Below are 21,382 nucleotides of genomic sequence, written 5' to 3'. Positions count from 1 at the left end.
CATGGTGACAGTTTACGTCGGGGTCACACACACAGAACACAACTGCCAAATACAGAATAAGTGGCCACAAACTCTATAAATATAAATTAAATTGAAACCCCAAGAAACCAGACCTTCCATGTAGTACAACACTAGAGAAACAAGAAAGAAAGGCATTTCCTCCTGTGCAAAATATAAATATAGCACATGCCAGGGATAGTGTTTGGAGGGGGGAGGTGCAACTAGGGCAACTGTGCTTGGCTCTTTGGCCAGAGAGAACCCCAAGCCTGCCAGAAGCTGAAGAAGGTGCAGCCTAGTAATGGGCTTTGGGGTCCTCTCCCAGATTTCTTCCCTAGGCCCCAGCCATGTCTGACATATGCCAAATTTGACACATTCTAATCACAAAATAGAAAATAAAAATAATTTTTTGTACCTTTTTGTTGTCTGGTCATTTTATTTTTCAAATCATATTGGTCCCAGTCTTTGGTTTCTGCTTCCCTCTGTCTTTCCTGTCCATTTGACATTTCTTCTGTCTCCATATCGACCATCCTTCTCCCATCTCTGTGTCCATATATTTCCTTGTCCAGCATCTCCCCTGTGTTCATATCCCCGCATCCATCATCATTCCTTTGTGCACCCATGTACTCCATGCCCAGCATCTTCCGTGTTCCTATTCTCCCCCTTGTCTGGTATCTCCCCCTCTGTGTCCATTGTATCTGTATTTCCATATCTCCCCCCCCCCCCCCGTGTCCATTGTCTCTCTATTCCCATATCTCCCTCCCCACCCCTGTGTCAGGCATTGCCCCTCTGTGCCCATATGCCATCCCAATACAGCGTTTCACCTGTGTCCCTGTTCCCATGCTCCCACACAATGCCCATCATCTCCCTTCTGTTTCTCTATACCTCTGTAAGTCCCCTTTATCCCTCCCCCACACCAATGTGTCACTCTCCTCTCTGACCCCATCCCAACCAGCTCCTCTCCGCCCTCCCCCTTATGCATTTGGTTCATTCTCCCACTGTGGGTTCGGTATTTGACCCCCTCTTCCTTTATCTCCTCGGTCCAACATCCCTCTCCCTTCCCTTCCCTCTAACCCTAAACCCTCCCCCTCCCATAGGTCCAGCACCTCTCTCCCTTTGTTCCAGCCCCCTTGCAGGTCCACATCTCTCCCCCTTCCCTCCAGCCCTCCCCTGCATATCCAGCACCTCTCTCCCTTCCCTCCCACCCACATATCCAGCAACTCTCTCCCTTCCCTTCCTTTCCCTCCCCTCGCAGTTCCACATCTCTATCCCTTCCCTCCAGCACTTCCTTACATGCCCAGCACCTCTTCCTTTCCCTCCAACCTCCTACCCGCATGCATGCATGTCCAGTGCCTCTTCCCTTCTCTTCCCTCCAACCTCCCGTGAGGTGAGGTGGTGGGGGGAAGGAGAAACTGACAAGAATTTGCGAACTTCCTTAGCTTTTGACTTGTTTTTCCTCTCCCCCACATCTCACTCTCGTTTGCAGGTGAGACTTCCTTTCATCGGCAGGGAAGAGACACTGCGCTGGACATGCGGGAAGTTGGAGGGAAGGAAGAGAGGGGATGTTTTGGGCTGGGCTGTAGTGCTTCTGGGTGGGCCTGAACCAAAACTAGCCCCACCCAGGCCCACCTGTAGCTACACCCCTGTGGCTTCCAAATGTGATACAGTTAACTATATCAGTGCTGACATCTTGCTAGGAGCTAAAGTTCCCGTGCTATGCCATGAGAGACAAACTGCCACAATGACAGCACTAACAAGTCTCACCCTGTATCAATGCTGTCATTCCAGTGGCCTCTCAGCCCAGATACACTAATGCATAGGCCAGCGCACATCATAAATTTTGTGCTGAAGTATACCAGCTCATGGGTCCTCCTTCTTTCCAACTGAGCCACAGTTGTCTCTTGCACAATGACTTAAGGCCTCAGATGGCGTTAACTCCAGTCCTAGGAACAATAGCCAATGAGTTTTCTCCATCTGTTTTGCTCTCGTCTGGAGCAGCCTCATCGGTTCCTTCAATAAGTGTTTGACAAATTCATCATGGGTTGCTATAAAGATGTGCCATCTATCCAATATCAACAACTCAATGCAATACTTTCAGCTCAATGCATTACTTCTGTGCAGTGAGACACTCATTCATCTCTTCCAGGTTCCCGGAGATTTTTTTTTGTTTGTTTTCAGTTCCTCTGAACTGTTACCATTAAATACTATTTCTGGCATATTTATCTCTCATAGCTTCTTCAGTAAAAACCAAAGCAAAATTTAATTTAGGGACTCATTTTCAAAAGTGAAAAAAACATCCAAAAAGTGTCATAACTTGGTAGACGGATGTTTTTCTCACAAAAACGTCCAAATCATTATTTTAAAAACCTTTTTTTTTTTTTAGTCATTTTTCTATGCTGTTCGTCTGCACTACGGCCTAATCACAAGGGGCATTCCTAACACAGACATTTTTCTGCTATAATGGAACAAAACAAAAACAAACAGGACCAAAAGTTGGATGTTTTGGTCTAGACCCATCTTAATAACGAACAGAACTAAATAATGAATCAAATATATACTCTCTCCCAATAAACTCAAAACCAGCCAGACCTTTGAAACACTATAAAAATCATTGAGGGAGAAAAAAGCCTCAGAACCACCCCCCTGCTAAGCAATCGGGATTTAAAGGTAAGAACCTCATTGGCATAAAAAGTCTCCTCTCGTTAGGTCATCATACTGCTCAGTGGATAAACATAAAGGAATCCTGTTCCGAGGGAATGGATCCTCAGAAGCTTAGCCGAGATTGGGTGGCAGAGATAGTGCTGGGCAGATTTATACGGTCTGTGCCAGAGCCGGTGGTGGGAGGCGGGGACAGTGCTGGGCAGACTTACATGGTCTGTGCCCTGAAAAGGACAGATACAAATCAAGGTAGGGTATACACAAAAAGTAGCACATGTGAGTTTATCTTGTTGGGCAGACTGGATGGACCGTGCAGGTCTTTTCTGCCGTCATCTACTACGTTACTATGAAGATTGGCATGCTGGATACAATCAAGGCAGTATGCATTTTTTCATTTGGTCCCTGACACACCCTGAGGCAACTCAAATGCGAAACGCTGGTCACTGTGGAATACATGCAGATAAGTCTGTTTTGAAATTTAGATTATTTAGCTAATTTTGCATTGCATAAGCAGTATGATAACCTAATGAGAGGAGGTTTTTTTGGTTCTTACCTTTAAATCCCCATTGCTTAGATAAAATTAGCAAGCGTGTGGATCTGAGGCTTCCCCCCCCCATTGATTTTTATAGTTTTCAAAGATCTGTCCGGTTAATAATGACTAAGCAACGTAAAAGTGCCCTAAACGACCACTGGAGGAATAAAGAAATGACATCCTCTTGCTCCCCCAGTGGCCACTGACACCCTCCCACCCCCAAAGATGTGAAAGAAACAGTACATACCAGTCTCTATAACAGCTTCAGATATTATAGCCGGTCCCTGGAGTAGCCTAGTGGTCGGTGCAGTGAACTGTGGAGAAGGGGATCCAGGCCCACAATCCACTCTGTCATACTTGTGGTGGAAAGTGTCAGACCCCCCCCTCCCCCAAACCCACCAAAACCTACTGTACCTACATATAGGCGATACCTGTGGCCATAAGGGCTACTGTAGTGCTATATAATTGGGTAAATTAAGTTTTTGGTGAGATGTGTACCTTTGACCTTTTATGTGTGACGTCCACTGCAGTGCCCCCTAGGGTGCTCCACTTCTCTGCTGAGATGTCTGTGCAGCCAAGTCTACTAAGAATGTTGACTCCTCCTGCATCCCAATGGATTGATTCTGTGTGTTTTTCACTTGGACTTTATTTTATTTTTTTAATGGTCCAAAAGATAGAAGCACTAAGCACAAAACATCTAGGAAATGGCTGTTTTCGAAACAAAAAGATGTTTTTCAGGTTTGAAAATGGCCATTTTCAGCAAAATGTCCAAAGTCGGTTTTAGCCGTCATATTGAAAAGTCCCCTCCACCAGTGGCGTTCCGTGGTTGACTGACACCCAGGGCGGATCGCCACTGTGCACCCCCCTCCCCCACACAGTCCCCACCTGCCTTCCAAGTTCCAGCTCCGTCCACCCCAGCGTGACGCCGCCTCCCCCCCCCCGACACAGTCCCCACCTGCCAACCAGGTTCCAGCTCTGTCCACCCCAGCGTGGCACCTCGCATCTGCAGCGCTGCTGTAAAAAGAAGAAAATCGCCTCGTCGTCGTCCCTTCCCTCACTGTGTCCTGCCCTCTGACATAACTTCCTATTTCCTCGAGGGTGGGACACAGAGGGAAGGGCCAATGAGGAGGCGATTTTCTTCTTTTTACAGCAGTGCTGCAGATGCGAGGCGCCACGCTGGGGTGGACGGAGCTGGAACCTGGTTGGCAGGTGGGGACTGCGTGGGGAGGAGGAGGTGGTCCCTCGCTGGGGGTGGACGGAGCTGGAATCCTTGACGTCAGAAGAAGGCGGAACACTGAGCGAACCAATGGAAGGCTAGAGACGTCGGGACTGGGAGCGCCGCCTCCTTCACTGACGCTGCGCTGCCGGAGGAAGGTAAATTTAAAAGAAAAAAAAAGGAAAGGGATCTTGGGGGGGAGAAGAGGGCGGGCAGTTCCTACATGGGAGCGGGAGGGCAGGGGAGAGAGGAGCATAGGGCAGGGTTCATGGAAGGGAGAGAGGGGAATTGCTTGATCGGGATGAATGGCAGGGGCAGGGGACAGATGGGCATGGATGGGTGGGAGGGTAGGGCTCAGGGAGAGAGGGGAATCACTGCCTTGGAGCCAGGCAGGTGCGGAGGGGGCGGCGCCAACTGGTAGTCTGCAGGTGGGCGCCAGAGACCCTTGGCACGGCCCTGGCACCTTAGTAAAAGGACCCCATAGAAAATGATGGCAGATGAAGACCATAAAAGAGGTCACTTGATAAAGGGCAGGCCCCATATTTTATAATGTCTGCTTGTAGTAGTCTAGGCCCCTGCCTATGTAGCTACAAACAGAGCTTGGCTGACAACCTCCTGTAATTCACACGTCGGAAAATGCTTCAATGCGGCCTGTACTTGTCAAGGTCTGCATGTTGGCAAGAAACTGCTTGTGGCCTACTTAGCTGACGCAACAATTCTGCACCCATTGTGCCCAGAACTTCTTGTGCAGAGGATAAGGCCCTCTGGTTGATTTACCCCAGACACTGTGGTGCCTGGGGTCTGAGGACTTTCTTGAATTCTAAGAACTGCATCTTCAGCGACATAAAATGGGCTTTCTAGTGGTTTGTGAAGTCAGAATGTCCAAACAAAATGAATTGTGTACTTTATCTTTTGGGAGCTGTGCCCTTGTCAGAACCATTTAAAAGAGAACTTACTTGGGACAAAGATTTCTTCGGACCCCGGGCTGTTACCTCCTGTTTCTGTCGGGAAGGTAGGTCAGAGCAGGCCAAAGGCCTAGACAAATAACTAAAAAGAAGAACCGAATAGAGGGACAGTGCAGACCTGTCACATAGTTTAAAAACATTGACGAAAAATGTGTGTGAACTGTGTGGCAGTGCTGATGGGAATGTTTCAGCGCACTTTGAGCATGGCAAAAATGGTGATATTATAAGCTCTGCAGGCAAGGGACTTACACATATGACTTGCCTTAAAAGAAGCCTGCGCAGCCTTCTACATGGAATGTTGCTAGTGGAATAGCAACATTCCATGTAGAATCTCCAATAGTAGCAACATTCCATGTAGAATCTCCAATAGTATCTATTTTATTTTTGTTACATTTGTACCCTGCGCTTTCCCACTCATGGCAGGCTCAATGCGGCTTACATGGGGCAATGGAGGGTTAAGTGACTTGCCCAGAGTCACAAGGAGCTGCCTGTGCCTGAAGTGGGAATTGAACTCAGTTCCTCAGGACCAAAGTCCACCACCCTAACCACTAGGCCACTCCTCCACTAGAGAGCTGGGTGAAAAACCTATAAAATAAGAGAACGCCTTAGCCCGGGGGGGGGGGGGGGGGGGGAAGAGCCTGGTGGGCACTTGGGAAGCTAGGTGACTGCCAGCTCTTCCCACTTCTTTCTTTTTCTTATGTTTTAGAAAGCTATTTGTGCACTGCGCCCCCCCCCCCCCCCCCCGAAATGCAGGGCTGGCTATACCTGGGGAGAGAGCCTGTTAAACATTTACCAGCATACCACTGGTGTACGCCAGAGCCGTGCTCAGCTGGCACACTCCTCGAGATCCTTCCCGGAGCACTTCAGAGTAGGCCCTGCAAGCACCATCACCTCCAGACCTTCCCTGACCATCAGGTTGTATAAACACAAAGTAGAGGGTCTGATTTCAGGGCCTAGGGTGTGAGCCTTTGACTCATTTTCTGATAAGAACATTTGTTTACTGCTCTGAGCTTCTTAGCATTTGTACATATCTCTTATATTCTAATTATTTCCATTTCATTTCTGGTAGTCTTCATTGCTTGTAAATAAATCGGCTTCTATTTTATAATCTTTGGGGCCTTGTTGCCAGTGTATCCAGGAGCTAAGAATTCATATCTGCAAGCCCTAATTCCAGAGTGTTAAATAAACCTTACAGCGTTCCTTAGGGTGGGCTCCTTCTGTGCTGTATCTTGCTGCATAGCAGAATATAATTGGGCAAATTTAAGCAGCATATCAATATTCACACAGGTTCGCCCCATAGTTTTTTTTTTTTTGCCATACTAAAGATTCAGATGCTGAAATATTTGAAGTTAGCAGTAAATGGTTTTTTGTATATTTTACAGGAATCAATGTTTTAGATGTGGATAATTCATTTCAGGTAAAACAAACAGTGGATCCAATAAAAGTCCTCTCACAATGAGTGTCTTCCTGAACAAGGCCTTCATTAACAAAAGCACGATTGACCCGACATGTTCCCTATCTTGGCATTATATAATTTTGGTGTACCCCATTTCATGTCTTGTCCTCATTTATCTCTATGTGAATAATTTTCGATATTTATATTATTTATATTCATATTTTCATTTATCATTATTTGATATATTTGTATTCTAATTTTATTTAATTAAGTTGTCTTAATGGTTTAAACATGTATAAAATGTCATTTGTAATTTTATGGTCTAATTATGTTTTTAATTACATTTGTATTTTTATGTATATTATTTTATAGACCCCTGACGCAGGCCTCACGGCCGAAACACGTCACGTGTCGGGTCAATCATGCTTTTGTTAATAAAGACCTTGTTCAGGAAGACACTCATTGTGAGAGGACTTTTATTGGATCCACTGTTTGTTTTACCTACCATTGGTTTTCCTGTGGAGAGCTCACCTTCTGTGGGTGTTTGATAATTCATTTCAGAACATAAGGAGCTATTTTTTTCAGTAGCATACCTAATTGTAAAGTTACAGTGCATGTGTAACTAAGTACACACAGAAGGAACTAATTTTCAAATACAAAGTACTCACATAAATTGTGCTTGGATATCAGGTTGTTTTATAGCTAAATATACACACATCATTTTCAAGCTTTTCTAAAATGAGGTGAAATATTAGATCCTTAAAAAAACTATATAAAAAACTTTAAGAGCATAATTTTTCTAAATGTAAATTAAGGGCCTCTTTTACTAAGCCACACTAGCAATTCCCGTGCAGCAAATGAGAGGAAGCCCAAATCTGTACCATCCTGAAATGGCCCCTGGAATGTCACTTTTCTATGTGTGGTCAAATGTATTCATGCTTACACACAAAACTTTAGGAGATCTGCAGATTCATTTAAGCACATATGGCCAACGTTTGCACAAGATTCCTTGTACACACACAAAAATGTACTCCTTCCTGTGGAAAGTTTCCATTTGCACAGTAAAATTCCTTCATAACTGAATGAGTCAACCTGTACTTATACTGTACGTTCAAGGACACAAGAAAATCTTTATTAGCTACACTTTGCTCTGTGAAAATCATTAAACAGTAGTTTCCATTTAAGGACGACAGCCCAGAACTGAGAGTTCAAAGTCTTTAGTAATGATTTACATGAAAGAAAATAACCACTATCGATTGTACTGTAAGCTGCGCTGATTTTTTTCTTCTTAAATTACAGTTATGGCAGCACTTACATCAAATCAAATACGCATTTATTATAAATACGCACAGGCTGGCACTATGAGTGGAGTAGCCTACTGGCTAGTGCAGTGCACTTTGATCCTGGGGAACTGAGTTTGATTCGCACTGCAGCTCCTTGTGACTCTGGGAAGTCACTTAACCCTCCATTGCCCCTGGTACAAAATAAGTACCTGAATATATGTAAACCGCTTTGAATGTAGTTGCAAAAACCTCAGAAAGGCAGTATGTCAAGTCCCATTTCCCTTTCCCCTTATGACATCACAATATCAGAAGTCAGGCAATCAAGCCATTGTGACATCACTGATGAGGTTGTCTCTTATTGGTGGAATGAGTTGAGGAGTAGCCTAGTGGTTAGTGCAGTGGACTTTGATCCTGGGGAACTGAGTTCAATTCCCACTGCAGCTCCTTGTGACTCTGGGCAAGTCACTTAACCCTTCATTGCCCCTGGTACAAAGTAAGTACCTGAATATATGTAAACCGCTTTGAATGTAGTTGCAAAAACCACAGAAAGGTGTTATATCAAGACCCATTTCCTTTTCCCTATTTAAGATTCTACATGGAATGTTGCTATTATTTCTGATTCTTTTGAGAGTCTACATGGAATATTGCTGCTATCTGAGATTCTAGATGGAATGTAGAGATTCTGTTGCTACTATTGGAGATTCTATGTGGAATGCTGCTAGTGGAGGAGGAGCCTAGTGGTTAGTGCAGTGGACTTTGCTCCTGGGGAACTGAGTTTGATTCCCACTGCAGCTCCTTTTGACTCTGGGCAAGTCACTTAACCCTCCATTGCCCCAGGTAAAAATAAGTACCTGAATATATGTAAACCACTTTGAATGTAGTGGCAAAAACCTCAGAAAGGCAGTATATCAAGTCCCATTTCCCTTTCCCTATTAAGTATACTAGCAAACCCCACAGCTATTCAGCTTGCACACTGTCTCCCATGCTCCTTTATATCATCATTACCACCAAACCTACATGCCTTCATTCTCCATAAGCTTACTAGATCTACCCAAATACCTATTGTACACGAAGAAAATTTTTCTTCACTCAACGTGTAATTAAACTCTGGAATTCGTTGCCAGAGAATGTGGTAAAGGCAGTTAGCTTAGCAGTGTTTAAAAAAGGTTTGGACGGCTTCCTAAAGGAAAAGTCCATAGACCGTTATTAAATGGACTTGGGGAAAATCCACTATTTCTGGTATAAGCAGTATAAAATGTTTGTACATTTTTGGGATCTTGCCGGGTATTTGTGACCTGGATTGGCCACTGTTGGAAACAGGATGCTGGGCTCGATGGACCTTTGGTCTTTCCCAGTATGGCAATACTTACGTACTTATAATGTAACTTGCCTCAAACCTACTGAGAAAAGGCATGAGCTAAATTCAAATCCAAAAACAAAATCCTTTTACCCAAACAACCCCCTTACCCCTTCAAAAACAGAACTCACTCATGATCCCATATCCCAAAATAAAACTTCATCACACACACTTCACTTACATAGCGAACATAGGGGTCCTTTTACTAAGGTGCGCTGAAAAATGGCCTGCGCTGGTGTAGACGCGTGTATTAGACACGCACAGGTTCATTTTTCACTGCACCTGCAAAAATAGGCTGTTTTGGTCAAAAATGGATGTGCGGGAAAATAAAAATTGGGGTGCGTCCATTTTGGGCCTCAGACCTTACCACCACCCAATGATTTAACGGTAAGGTCTCACGCGTTAACCGGGTGGTAATGGTCTACACATGTCGAATGACAATTACCACCCAGTTTCCGCAGCGCCAGAAAGACAAATAATTTTCCGGCACGCATAGTGGACGCAGGTAAATATCGAAATTACCACTCGGGCCGCGTGGTAGCCGGGGGGGGGGGGGGGGGGGGGAACTCCTACGCGGCTTAGTAAAATGGCCCCTTAGCAATATTTGTATGTGGTATTAAACTGGCCCTGCCCCTCGCGGTATACCACAACGAACAGCTCTAAGGCAGTGGTTCTCAACTGAGTCCTTGCAAATCATCCAGTCTGAGACTCCAGGATATTCATAGTAAAAATACACAAACACTGCCTCCGCTCTGTGCAGAGAAGCAGCAGAGCCCAGGTCCCTGTTAAAAAGGTCTGCATCCAGCAGTCTAGATGGGCAGGGGACATTGCCAGCTGTCAGAATCCGGTCTGGATCCTTGGGCATTGTGACCTACAGACCAGGCCCCAGTTGCATGTGGGAAAAATCCTTCAGTACATCTTGCGGAAGGGTGGATAAAGGAAATAAGAATTGTCATACTGGGTCAGACTGATGGTCCATCAAAGCCCAACATCCTGTTTCCAACAGTGGTCAATCCAGATCACAAGTTCCTGGTGAAATGCCAAAAAGTAGGTAAGATACTAAAAGTATGGTAAATGTAGTGTTGGGTTATATCAACCCAGTGGTAAGGAAAGAGAAGTGCTAAAAGAGAGAGGAACAGCAAGAACATCCTGCTGGAAGAGTCTGAAAGGAGACACCTAAGAATAAAAATCAATCGGGAATTGTGTGCACAATCAAAAAAATTGTTTCAGAGAGGACAGATGGTCACAACACTGGACCACGATTCAGGTGACATCTTGAAACAGGAAGGCCAAGCTTCCTTTCTGCTATTTATCTGAGTTTGAGCAAGTCAACTCCCCCCCCCCCCCCCCCTATGTTTTTTGACCCATTTGAAAACATGGCATTTGTCTATTAAGGTATTACATAGTAACATAGTAGATGACGGCAGAAAAAGACCTGCACGGTCCATGCAGTCTGCCCAACAAGATAAACTCATATGTGCTACTTTTTCTGTATACCCTACTTTGATTGGTACCTGTGTTCTTCAGGGCACAGACCGTATAAGTCTGCCCAGCACTAGCCCCGCCTCCCAACCACCAGCCCCTCCTCCCACCACCAGCTCTGGCACAGACCTTATAAGTCTGCCCAGCACCATCTCCGTCTCCCACCACCGGCTCTGGCACAGACCTTATAAGTCTGCCCAGCACCATCCCCGCCTCCCACCACCGGCTCTGGCACAGACCTTATAAGTCTGCCCAGCACTATCCCCACCTCCCAACCACCAGCCCCGGCTCCCACCACCGGCTCTCTCTAGCACAACAAAAACAAAAGGTATTCCAAGAACCATAAGTATTTAAGTATCACCATAGTGGGAAAGACAGAAGGTCTATCAAGCTCAATATCCTGTTTCCAGCAGTGGCCAATCCAAGCCACAAGTATTTGGCAAGATCCCAAAAGACTAAAACAGATTTTATGCTGCTTATCCCAGGAATAAGCAGTGGATTTTCCCAAGTCCATCTTAATAACAGCTTACGGACTTTTCTTTTAGGAAGTTATCCAAACCTTTTTTTTTAAACCCTGCTAAGCTACTACTTAATAGCTTCATTGCATGCCCCCTAGCCCTTGTATTGTTGGAAGAGTAAACAAGCGATTCACGTCTACCTGTTCCACTCTACTATTTTATAGACCTTTATCATATCTCCCCCTCAACCGTTTCTTCTCCAAGCTAGAGAATTCTAGCCTTTCCTCATAGGGGAAGTGTCCCATCCACTTTATCATTTAGGTCACCCTTATTTTTGTAGTAAAAGAGCAAAGAGTTCTGGTATTGGGTGTACTATATTGTTTGCCATGTTTTCAGAACTAGTTTCTATCATCTTCCGCACCCTAGTACAGTCATTGGTAATAAGCCACTTGGATTACTGTAACGCTCTGTACGCAGGCTGCAAAGAACAGACCATCAAAAAACTCCAAACAGCCCAGAACACCGCAGCCAGACTCATTTTTGGAACACCTAAATATGAAAGTGTGAAACCCCTCAGAGAGAAACTGCACTGGCTCCCGCTAAAGGAACGAACTGAGTTCAAGATCTGCACGACTGTACACAAAATCATTCACGCAGATGCCCCACTCTATATGTTAAACCTAGTGGACTTACCGCCCAGGAATGCCAAAAGATCGGCCCGCAAATTCCTCAACCTGAACTTTCCCAGCTGTAAAGGAATGAAATACAAACAGGCTTATGCTACTACCTTTGCGTACAAAAGTACACAGTTTTGGAACGCACTACCCATGGCCCTAAAAACCATGACCAATCTAACCAGCTTTCGCAAAGCTTTGAAAACACATCTCTTCAACAGAGCCTACAAAAGTCACCCTCAATGAAACAAATCATTCCTTAAACCACCCAAGTACACCAAAACACCTCTTACACGACCTTACCTAACACCTTCTACCTAAATTCCTCTTTCACCTCAGCTTATGATCGACTGTTTTCTTAAATCATGTAATGACGTTCTCATTCCCATACTCTGTAAGCCACATTGAGCCTGCAAAAAGGTGGGAAAATGTGGGGTACAAATACAATAAATAAATAAAAGGCTGAGGCTGTACAAGAATCGACCTAGAATTACTCTGCCTGCAATGGTTATGTGTGGTTATAAAAGTGATGGCTAAATTTGGTTGAATCGGTGTTACCAGGCAGGTCTACTGATGAGGTTTAGAGAATTACTATACAGTCAACGAAGGTCGCTCCTACTGTTTTGGTGTATTACCTAGTTCTAGTGCTGGTAGAAATCTGTGAAAACTTGTATTTCCTGTTATTTGCCTGCATTATTCCAAACATCATTCGTGTAAACCCTGTTCTCTGTGTTTTGCAAAGGGCTGCTGACTGTGTCTTTACTGCGTAATCTGGTGCATTTAATATATCTGAGTAAGAGAAAAAGGATTAAACATATTTTTTTTAATTTGGTTTATTTTGTCTGTACTGAAACAGAAAATGCTTTAATTTCAATTTACAGAAAATCGGTATTTACAAGAATAATGTACAATAAAAAGCAGCATGGAACACATTCATTAGGTTGATATACAGCACATTTTACTTAATCCAAACTTATCCCTTTAAATCCAAGGCGGTACTGTGGATGTCTCCTTTTGCACCTATTGAAAAATGAGAAAATCCATAATCATATTCTTAAACATACAAACATAGTAGATGACGGCAGAAAAAGACCTGCACGGTCCATCCAGTCTGCCCAACAAGTTAAACTCATATGTGCTACTTTTTGTGTATACCTTACCTTGATTTGTATCAGTCTTTTTCAGGGCACAGACCGTATAAGTCTGCCCAGCACTATCCCCACCTCCCAACCACCAGCCCCGCCTCCCACCACTCGCTCTGGCACAGATCGTATAAGTTTGCCCAGTACCATCCCTGCCTCCCAACCACCAGCCCCGCCTCCCACCACCGGCTCTGGCACAGACCGTATAAGTCTGCCCAGCACTAGCCCCGCCTCCCAACCACCAGCCCCGCCTCCCACCACTGGCTCTGCCACCCAATCTCAGCTAAGCTCCTGAGGATCCAAACATCCTAACTATAGCAGCATTAACAACTGAATTAGAGGCAACTGTCTGCTACAGCAGTGGAACCTTAAAATAACATCAGAACAGTATAAATATCCAGCTAATTATATTTATTCAGTAGAATATTTATTACAACTAGCAAAGGAGATCAGGAAATTAAAATTGATATAATTATCATTTGTAAACACTTCAAAGGTCAAGTAAACATTATATAACAAAGGTTTAAAAACATTCTTAATCAACACATAAAATAATCTGCATTTAAAGAACCATAGATTATAATTTAAAGAATCTCAAGCCTAGTACAGGTTTATAAATCATTAACTATCTTAACATAAAATTGGATAACTTAGTTACACAGTAATATTGATAAAGACCTGAATGGTCCATCCATATTGCATATTACCAGATAAGGTAATATAATACAGAATGAAATCACAGCTTAATTTCTGGGGGAGAAGGGCTGGAACACAGTTCTACCACTTCTTTTCACACTCCAGAATGGTGGGGGTGTTGTGCTCCAGCCCCTTCGTCCCAGGTAGCCTTCAGCGAATAGCAGCAGACATGAGCTTGGAGCAGATGAGAACAGTCACTCTACTGCCCTCGGCTACTCCTTTTCCTAGTTCTACCGTTGCCTATAAATTAAGCTCTAAATGGAATATCACTATGTAGCTTGTATGCAATTCGTTGTTTCAGCCTAAAAACCACATGGAGTGGAGGAGTGGCCTAGTGGTTAGAGTGGTAGCCTTTGGTCCTGGGGAACTGGGTTCGATTCCCACTGCAGGCACAGGCAGCTCCTTGTGACTCTGGGCAAGTCACTTAACCCTCCATTGCCCCAGGTACAAATAAGTACCTGTATATAATATGTAAGCCGCATTGAGCGGGAAAGCGCTGGGTACAAATGTAACAACAACATGGAATGTTGCTACTATTTGAGATTCTACATGGAATGTTAATGGTGAAATTCCACTAGCAACATTCCATGTAGAAACCTGCCCTTGCAGATCAGCAACGCAGCCATGCAGGCTTCTGTTTCTGTGAGTCTGATGTGCAGGACGTCAGACTCACAGAAACAGAAGCCTGAGTGGCCTAGTGGTTAGAGTGGTGGCCTTTGGTCCTGGGGAACTGGGTTCGATTCCCACTGCAGGCACAGGCAGCTCCTTGTGACTCTGGGCAAGTCACTTAACCCTCCATTGCCCCAGGTACAAATAAGTACCTAAGCCGCATTGAGCCTGCCATGAGTGGGAAAGCGCGGGGTACAAATAAAAAAAATTTGTATTGAGAACAGTGGCTCAAAAATCTGATCTCAGTCGCCAAGCCTTGAAGAGTGGTCAGCGATAAAAAAGAAGGCTGATTCATTATATTCTAAGTATGTAATATGCCAAACCAAAATATACTTTTGAGCGCAAAGGTTTAAGCATCCCTGACCAAACTGTATGGTTCAATGAATTCCTAAGTAAACTGGAACTGACATAGCTTCTACAGGGTATTTCTTTTTTTTTTTATTAGGATTTATTTACCACCTTTTTGGATAAATTCACCCAAGGCCGTGTACAACAAGAACAAGCTGGACAAAGGCACAGCGATAAACATATTCAAACAATATACAGTGTAGCGTACTATTCTACTTAAATGTCAACAGTGCACATTAAAATATCTTAACAGACAGCAGAGTAGGGGGAAAAGCAGAGGTGGAACATAAAGATAGGAAAGAGAAACAGGAGTTCAATGGAAGTAAGGGTGACAAAGCGAAGTTACTTACCTGTAGCAGGTATTCTCCGAGGACAGCAGGCTGATTGTTCTCACAAGTGGGTGACGTCCGACGGCAGCCCCAGGTCCGGAAATCTTCCTAGCAACAAAGCTTGCTAGAGCCCTCGAGCGCACGCGTGCATGCACCGTGCATGCGCGGTCATCTTCCCGCCCGTAGCGCGAGCGTGCCGGCTAGTCAACTTAGAAAGCAAAGACAATCAGCCTGCTGTCCTCGAAGAATACCTGCTACAGGTAAGTAACTTCGCTTTCTCCGAGGACGAGCAGGCTGCTTGTTCTCACAAATGGGGTATCCCTAGCCCCCAGGCTCACTCAAAACAACAAACAGGGTCAATTGGGCCTCGCAACGGCGAGGACATAACAAGAATTGACCTACGAAGTAACAACTAACAGAGTGCAGCCTGGAACAGAATAAAAATGGGCCTAGGGGGGTGGAGTTGGCTTCTAAACCCCGAACAGATTCTGCAGCACCGACTGCCCAAACCGACTGTCGCGTCGGGTGTCCTGCTGAAGGCAGTAATGAGATGTGAATGTGTGGACTGATGACCACGTCGCAGCCTTGCAAATCTTATCTGTAGTGGCTGACTTCAAGTGGGCCACTGACGCTGCCATGGCTCGAACACTGTGAGCCGTGACATGACCTTCAAGAGTCAGCCCAGCCTGGGCATAAGTGAAGGAAATGCAATCTGCTAGCCAATTGGAAATGGTGCGTTTCCCGACAGCGACCCCGTTCCTGTTGGGATCAAATGACACAAACATTTGGGCGGACTGTCTGAAGGGGCTTGTTCGCTCCACATAGAAGGTCAATGCTCTCTTGCAGTCCAAGGTGTGCAACTGACGTTCAGCAGGGCGGGTATGAGAACGGGGAAAAATGTTGGCAAGACAATTGACTGGTTCAGATGGAATTCCGACACCACCTTCGGCAGGAACAGGGTGAGTGCGAAGGACTACTCTGTTATGATGAAATTTAGTATAAGGAGCATAGGCTACCAAGGCTTGAAGCTCACTGACTCTACGAGCTGAAGTAACAGCCACCAAGAAAATGACCTTCCAGGTCAAATACTTCAGATGGCAGGAGTTCAGTGGCTCAAAAGGAGGCTTCATCAGCTGGGTGAGAACGACGTTGAGATCCCATGACACTGGCGGAGGTTTGACAGGGGGGTTTGAGAAAAGCAAACCTCTCATGAAGCGAACAACTAAAGGCTGTCCAGAGATAGGCCTACCTTCTACACGGCGATGATAAGCACTAATCGCACTAAGATGAACCCTTACTGAGTTGGTTTTAAGACCAGACTCTGATAAGTGTAGAAGGTACTCAAGCAGGGTCTGTGTAGAACAAGATTGAGGATCTAGGGCCTTGCTGTCACACCAGACGGCAAACCTCCTCCATTTGAAAGAGTAATTCATTTTAGTAGAATCTTTCCTGGAAGCAAGCAAGACTCAAGAGACACCCTCAGAAAGACCCAAGGAAGCAAATTCTAAGCTCTCAACATCCAGGCCTTGAGAGCCAGAGACTGGAGGCTGGGATGCAGAAGCGCCCCCTCGTTCTGAGTGATGAGGGTTGGAAAATAGTCCAATCTCCACGGTTCTTCGGAGGACAACTCCAGAAGAAGTGGGAACCAGATCTGAAGAGGCCAAAATGGAGCAATCAGAATCATGGTTCCGCTGTCTTGCTTGAGTTTCAGCAAACTCTTCCCCACCAAAAGTATGGGAGGATATGCATACAGAAGACCCTTCCCCCAATGAAGGAGAAAGGCATCTGACGCTAGTCTGTCGTGAGCCTGAAGTCTGGAACAGAACTGAGGGACCTTGTGATTGATCTGAGTGGCAAAAAGATCAACCAAAGGGGTGCCCCACGCTTGGAAAATCTGGCGCCCTACCCTCGAGTTGAGCGACCACTCGCGAGGTTGCATTATCCTGCTCAATCTGTCGGCCAGACTGTTGTTTACACCGGCCAGATAGGTGGCTTGAAGAAGCATGCCGTGAACGCGAGTCCAAAGCCACATCTGGACGGCCTCCCAACACAGAGGGCAAATCCGGTGCCCCGCTGCTTGTTGATGTAGTACATGGCAACCTGATTGTCTGTCTGAATTTGAATAACTTGATTGGACAGCCGATCTCTGAAAGCCTTTAGAGCATTCCAGACTGCTCGCAACTCCAGGAGATTGATCTGAAGACCTGATTCCTGGAGGGACCAAGCTCCTTGAGTGTGAAGCCCATCCACATGCGCTCCCCACCCCAGGAGGGATGCATCCGTTGTCAGCACTTTCTGTGGCTGAGGAATTTGGAAGGGATGTCCCAAGGTCAAATTGAATCAAATCGTCCACCATTGAAGGGAATTGTGAAAACCGGTGGACAGCTGGATTGCATCCTCTAGATCCCCTGCAGCCTGATACCACTGGGAAGCTAGGTCCATTGAGCTGATCTCATGTAAAGACAGGCCATGGGAGTCACATGAACTGTGGAGGCCACATGGCCTATAAGTCTCAACATCTGCCAAGCTGTGATCTGCTGAGACGCTCTGGCCAAGGAAACTAGAGACAGAAGATTGTCTGCCCTCACCTCTGGGAGATAGGTGTGAGCCGTCTGTGAATCCAGCAGAGCTCGTATGAATTCTAGTTTTTGAACTGGAAGAAGATGGAACTTTGGATAATTTATAACAAACCCCAGTAGCTCCAGGAGTTGAATAGTCATCTGTATGGACTGACTTTAGAGCTCCTGCCTCCGAAGTGTTCTTCACCAGCCAATCGTCGAGATAAGGGAACACATGCACTCCCAGTCTGCATAGCGACGCTGCAACTACCGCCAGGCATTTTGTAAATACCCAGGGCGCAGACGCAAGACCAAAGGGTAGCACACAATACTGAAAGTGCTGTGCTCCCAGATGGAATCGAAGATACTGCCTGTGAGCTGGCAGTATCAGGATTTGCATACAAGCATCTTTCAAGTCCAGAGAGCATAGCCAGTCGTTTTTCTGAATCATGGGAAGAAGGGTGCCCAGGGAAAGCATCCTGAACTTTTCTCGGACCAGATATTTGTTCAGGGCCCTCCCCTGTTTTCTTTTGCACAAGGAAGTACCTGGAATAGAATCCCAGCCCTTCTTGCCCTGGTGGAATGGGCTCGACCGCATTGGAGCTGAGAAGGGCGGAGAGTTCCTCTGCAAGTACCTGCCTGTGCTGGAATCTGAAGGACTGAGCTCCCGGTGGGCAATTTGGAGATCAAATTGAGGGAGTATCCTAGTCGGAGTATTTGTAGAACCCACCGATCGGAGGTTATGAGAGGCCACCTTTGGTGAAAGAATTTTAATCTCCCTCCGACCGGCAGATCGTCTGGCACAGACACTTTTATGGCGGCTCTGCTCAACTGGAGCCAGTCAAAAGCCAGTCCCTTGCTTTTGTTGGGGAGCTGCAGGGGCCTGCCTAGGCACACACACTGTTGATGTGAACGAGCACGCTAGGGCTGAGCCTGAGAAGGCTGTCGGGAAGGTGGATTTTACTTATGCTTATAGGAAGCATAGGGGGCAATCCTCCTTCCCCGGGAAAAACGTCTACCTGATGAGGTAGATGCTGAAGGCGCCCGGTGGGAGAGTTTGTCGAGGGCGTTTTCACACTGGTGGAGTTCCTCTACCACCTGCTCGACTTTCTCGCCAAAAATGTTATCCCACCGGCAAGGAACATCTGCAAGCCGCTGTTGGACACGATTGACTAGGTCAGAGGCACGCAACCATGAGAGTCTGCGCATCACTATACCTTGAGCAGCGAACCTGAATGCAACATCAAAAGAGTCGTAAGCACCCCTGGACAGGAATTTACGACACGCCTTCAGCTGCCTGACCACCTCCTGAAAAGGCCTGGCCTGCTTCGCAGGGAGCTTATCGACCAAGTCCACCAGTTGCTTCACATTGTTCCACAAGTGTAGAGCTGGTACGACTGAATCTTGGACAAGAGCATAGAGGACTGGTAGGCCTTCCTCCCAAAAGAGTCCAGAGTTCTAGATTCTCGTCTCGGGGGCGCTGAGGCAAAATCTCTAGAACTTTTGGCTCTCTTGAGAGCAGAATCCACAACCATAGAGTCGTGAGGTAACTGCGACTTCATCAACTCAGGTTCCCCATGGATTCTATACTGAGACTCAACCTTCTTGGGGATGGTGGGATTAGATAGTGGTTTCGTCCAGTTCTTCAGCAATGTCTGCTTAAGGACATTATGCAGAGGAACAGTGGACGACTCCTTAGGTGGCGAAGGATAGTCGAGGACCTCGAACATCTCGGCCCTGGGCTCATCCTCAGATACCACAGGGAAGGGAATTGCCACAGACATCTCCCGGACAAAGGAATAGAAAGAAAGACTCTCCGGGGGAGAAAGCCTTCTTTCAGGCGAAGGAGTAGGATCAGAAAGAAGACCACAAGACTCCTCAGAAGAGAAATATCTGGGATCCTCCTCTTCCTCCCACGAGGCATCCTCCTCGGTATCGGACAAGAGTTCACGAACTGCAGTCCGAAACTGGGCCCGTCTCGACTCCAAGGAACCACGTCCCCGAAGACGACGTCAAGAAGTCGACTCCCGTTCCAGCGGAGATGAAGTGCCCTCCATCGATGTCGACGGGGAGTCGACCTGGGTGACAGCCGAAGCCGCAAGCGGCACTGGTGCCAGAGACCTCACCACAGGCGAAGCGCCAGCCGCCACTTCCATCAACAGTACCGAGGGCGCAAGCACCCCGGTACCGGAACAGACTGACGCAGCAGCCCCTCCAGGAGACCTGGGAGAATGGCTCGGATGCGCTAGTCTAGTCTCTGCTGGGAAAGGCTGTGGGGCCGGTGCAGGAGTCAGAGGCAGAAACTGTGCAGAGCAGGAAGGCAGTACCGGACTGTCCGAAGACAGACGCATCGACAGCTCCTGGATGGAGGGTGAGCCGTCCTCTCGGTGTCAACGCTTATCGGGTGCTGAATCCCTCGACGCCCCGGAACTCCCGGTACCGTGTGTAGAAGGAGAACGATGCCAATGCTTCTTAGCCTTCGCTCGATGCACGGCATCGGTACTCCTCGGTACCGACGAGGAGGACGTGGAATCCACACGCCTCCTCGGAGTCAAGTCCGAAAGTGGTCAGTCCCGATAGGCATGCACAGCAGGAGCCTCCGAGACAGGTGGAGACCCACTCGATGGCTCACTGCTCCCAGCATGTGATGGTCTTTGGACAGCTATTATCTGCTCTCCCGATGTCGCTGCCATCTCCGGTGCTGATATCGACGCCGCCGACCTCGGTACCGCTATCGATGCCGAAGTGCCGGGCAAAGCTCCAAACAGATGGTCCCACTGAGCTTGTCTTGACGCCTGTGTCCGCTTTTTAAGGCTAAGACACAACTTACATGCGTCTGAGCAATGGTCGGGCCAAAAGTACTGGATACACCACACGTGGGGATCGGTATCTGAGATTGCCCGGCTGCACCAACTGCACTTCTTGAAGCCGCTGGGAATCCTCGATGTCATGGACGGAAAAATAGCGGCGGTGAAGTCAAAGTTCTCGATGGTGCCAGAAAAAGGGGCACAAAAAGGAGAAACGCAGGCGCGCAGCCGAAAAAGGGCCGCGAAGGCAACGAAAGGAAACTTGACGGCCAAAACTAAAACTTTAAGGCTTTTTTTTTTGAAAACAGCTCAACGGAGCAAAAGAAAGAAAAAAACTATAAAAGTTTAGCGGAAAGTCGTGAAAATCTTGCGAAAAAAAAGCCCAAGGATCTGTACCATTTTTTGTCTTGATTCTTATATGGGTCACCATGCATATCATCGGTTTCATATATTCAAAGGCTATTTTATCTTGTATGTTCAAAATCTCCAAAAAACCTCAAAAATATTAATAAGATGGAGAGAAAAAAAAGACTTAAGTGGTCAAAAAAACCACGCCACTTTAAAACTCATAAATAGATCATATTTCAAGAAAATTCCAACACAATTGTTGTCATTACAAAGGCGTGCAAGGGCCTACGCGTGTCCAGCGTGCACCAAATCAGTATCACTGCACAGAAACCATGTGCCCTGGGCATTAGTTCTGAATTTGGCGCACTCCGAAAACACGTGGTAGAAAATGTTTTCTATTTTCTACCGTGTGGTGCTTACCTGGCGGTAAATGGCAGCGGAAGCGCGCTGCGTGCCTACCGCCTGCA

The 21,382-nt window shown here is 46.4% G+C and overlaps 2 protein-coding genes across 6 annotated transcripts in view; one reads left to right on the top strand and one right to left on the bottom strand.

Annotated features, from left to right (window-relative positions):
- Positions 1-21,382, top strand: part of NT5E (5'-nucleotidase ecto) — a 502,044-nt gene that overhangs the window by 263,121 nt on the left and 217,541 nt on the right. The gene's annotated exons all lie outside the window — the stretch shown is intronic.
- LOC115467289 (sorting nexin-14) overlaps positions 12,856-21,382 on the bottom strand; it is a 193,165-nt gene continuing 184,638 nt past the window's right edge. For all 5 annotated transcript variants that reach the window (XM_030199131.1, XM_030199130.1, XM_030199133.1 and 2 more), the window contains one exon: positions 12,856-13,038. In XM_030199131.1, coding sequence (XP_030054991.1) covers positions 13,000-13,038 — 39 coding nt within the window. In that variant the 3' untranslated portion in view covers positions 12,856-12,999. The remainder of the gene's footprint in view (positions 13,039-21,382) is intronic.

This window comes from Microcaecilia unicolor, chromosome 3, assembly GCF_901765095.1.
Source record: "Microcaecilia unicolor chromosome 3, aMicUni1.1, whole genome shotgun sequence".
NCBI classification, from domain to species: domain Eukaryota; kingdom Metazoa; phylum Chordata; class Amphibia; order Gymnophiona; family Siphonopidae; genus Microcaecilia; species Microcaecilia unicolor.
Note: the sequence above shows the minus strand (reverse complement) of the source record. Positions and strands in the feature narration are given on the sequence as shown.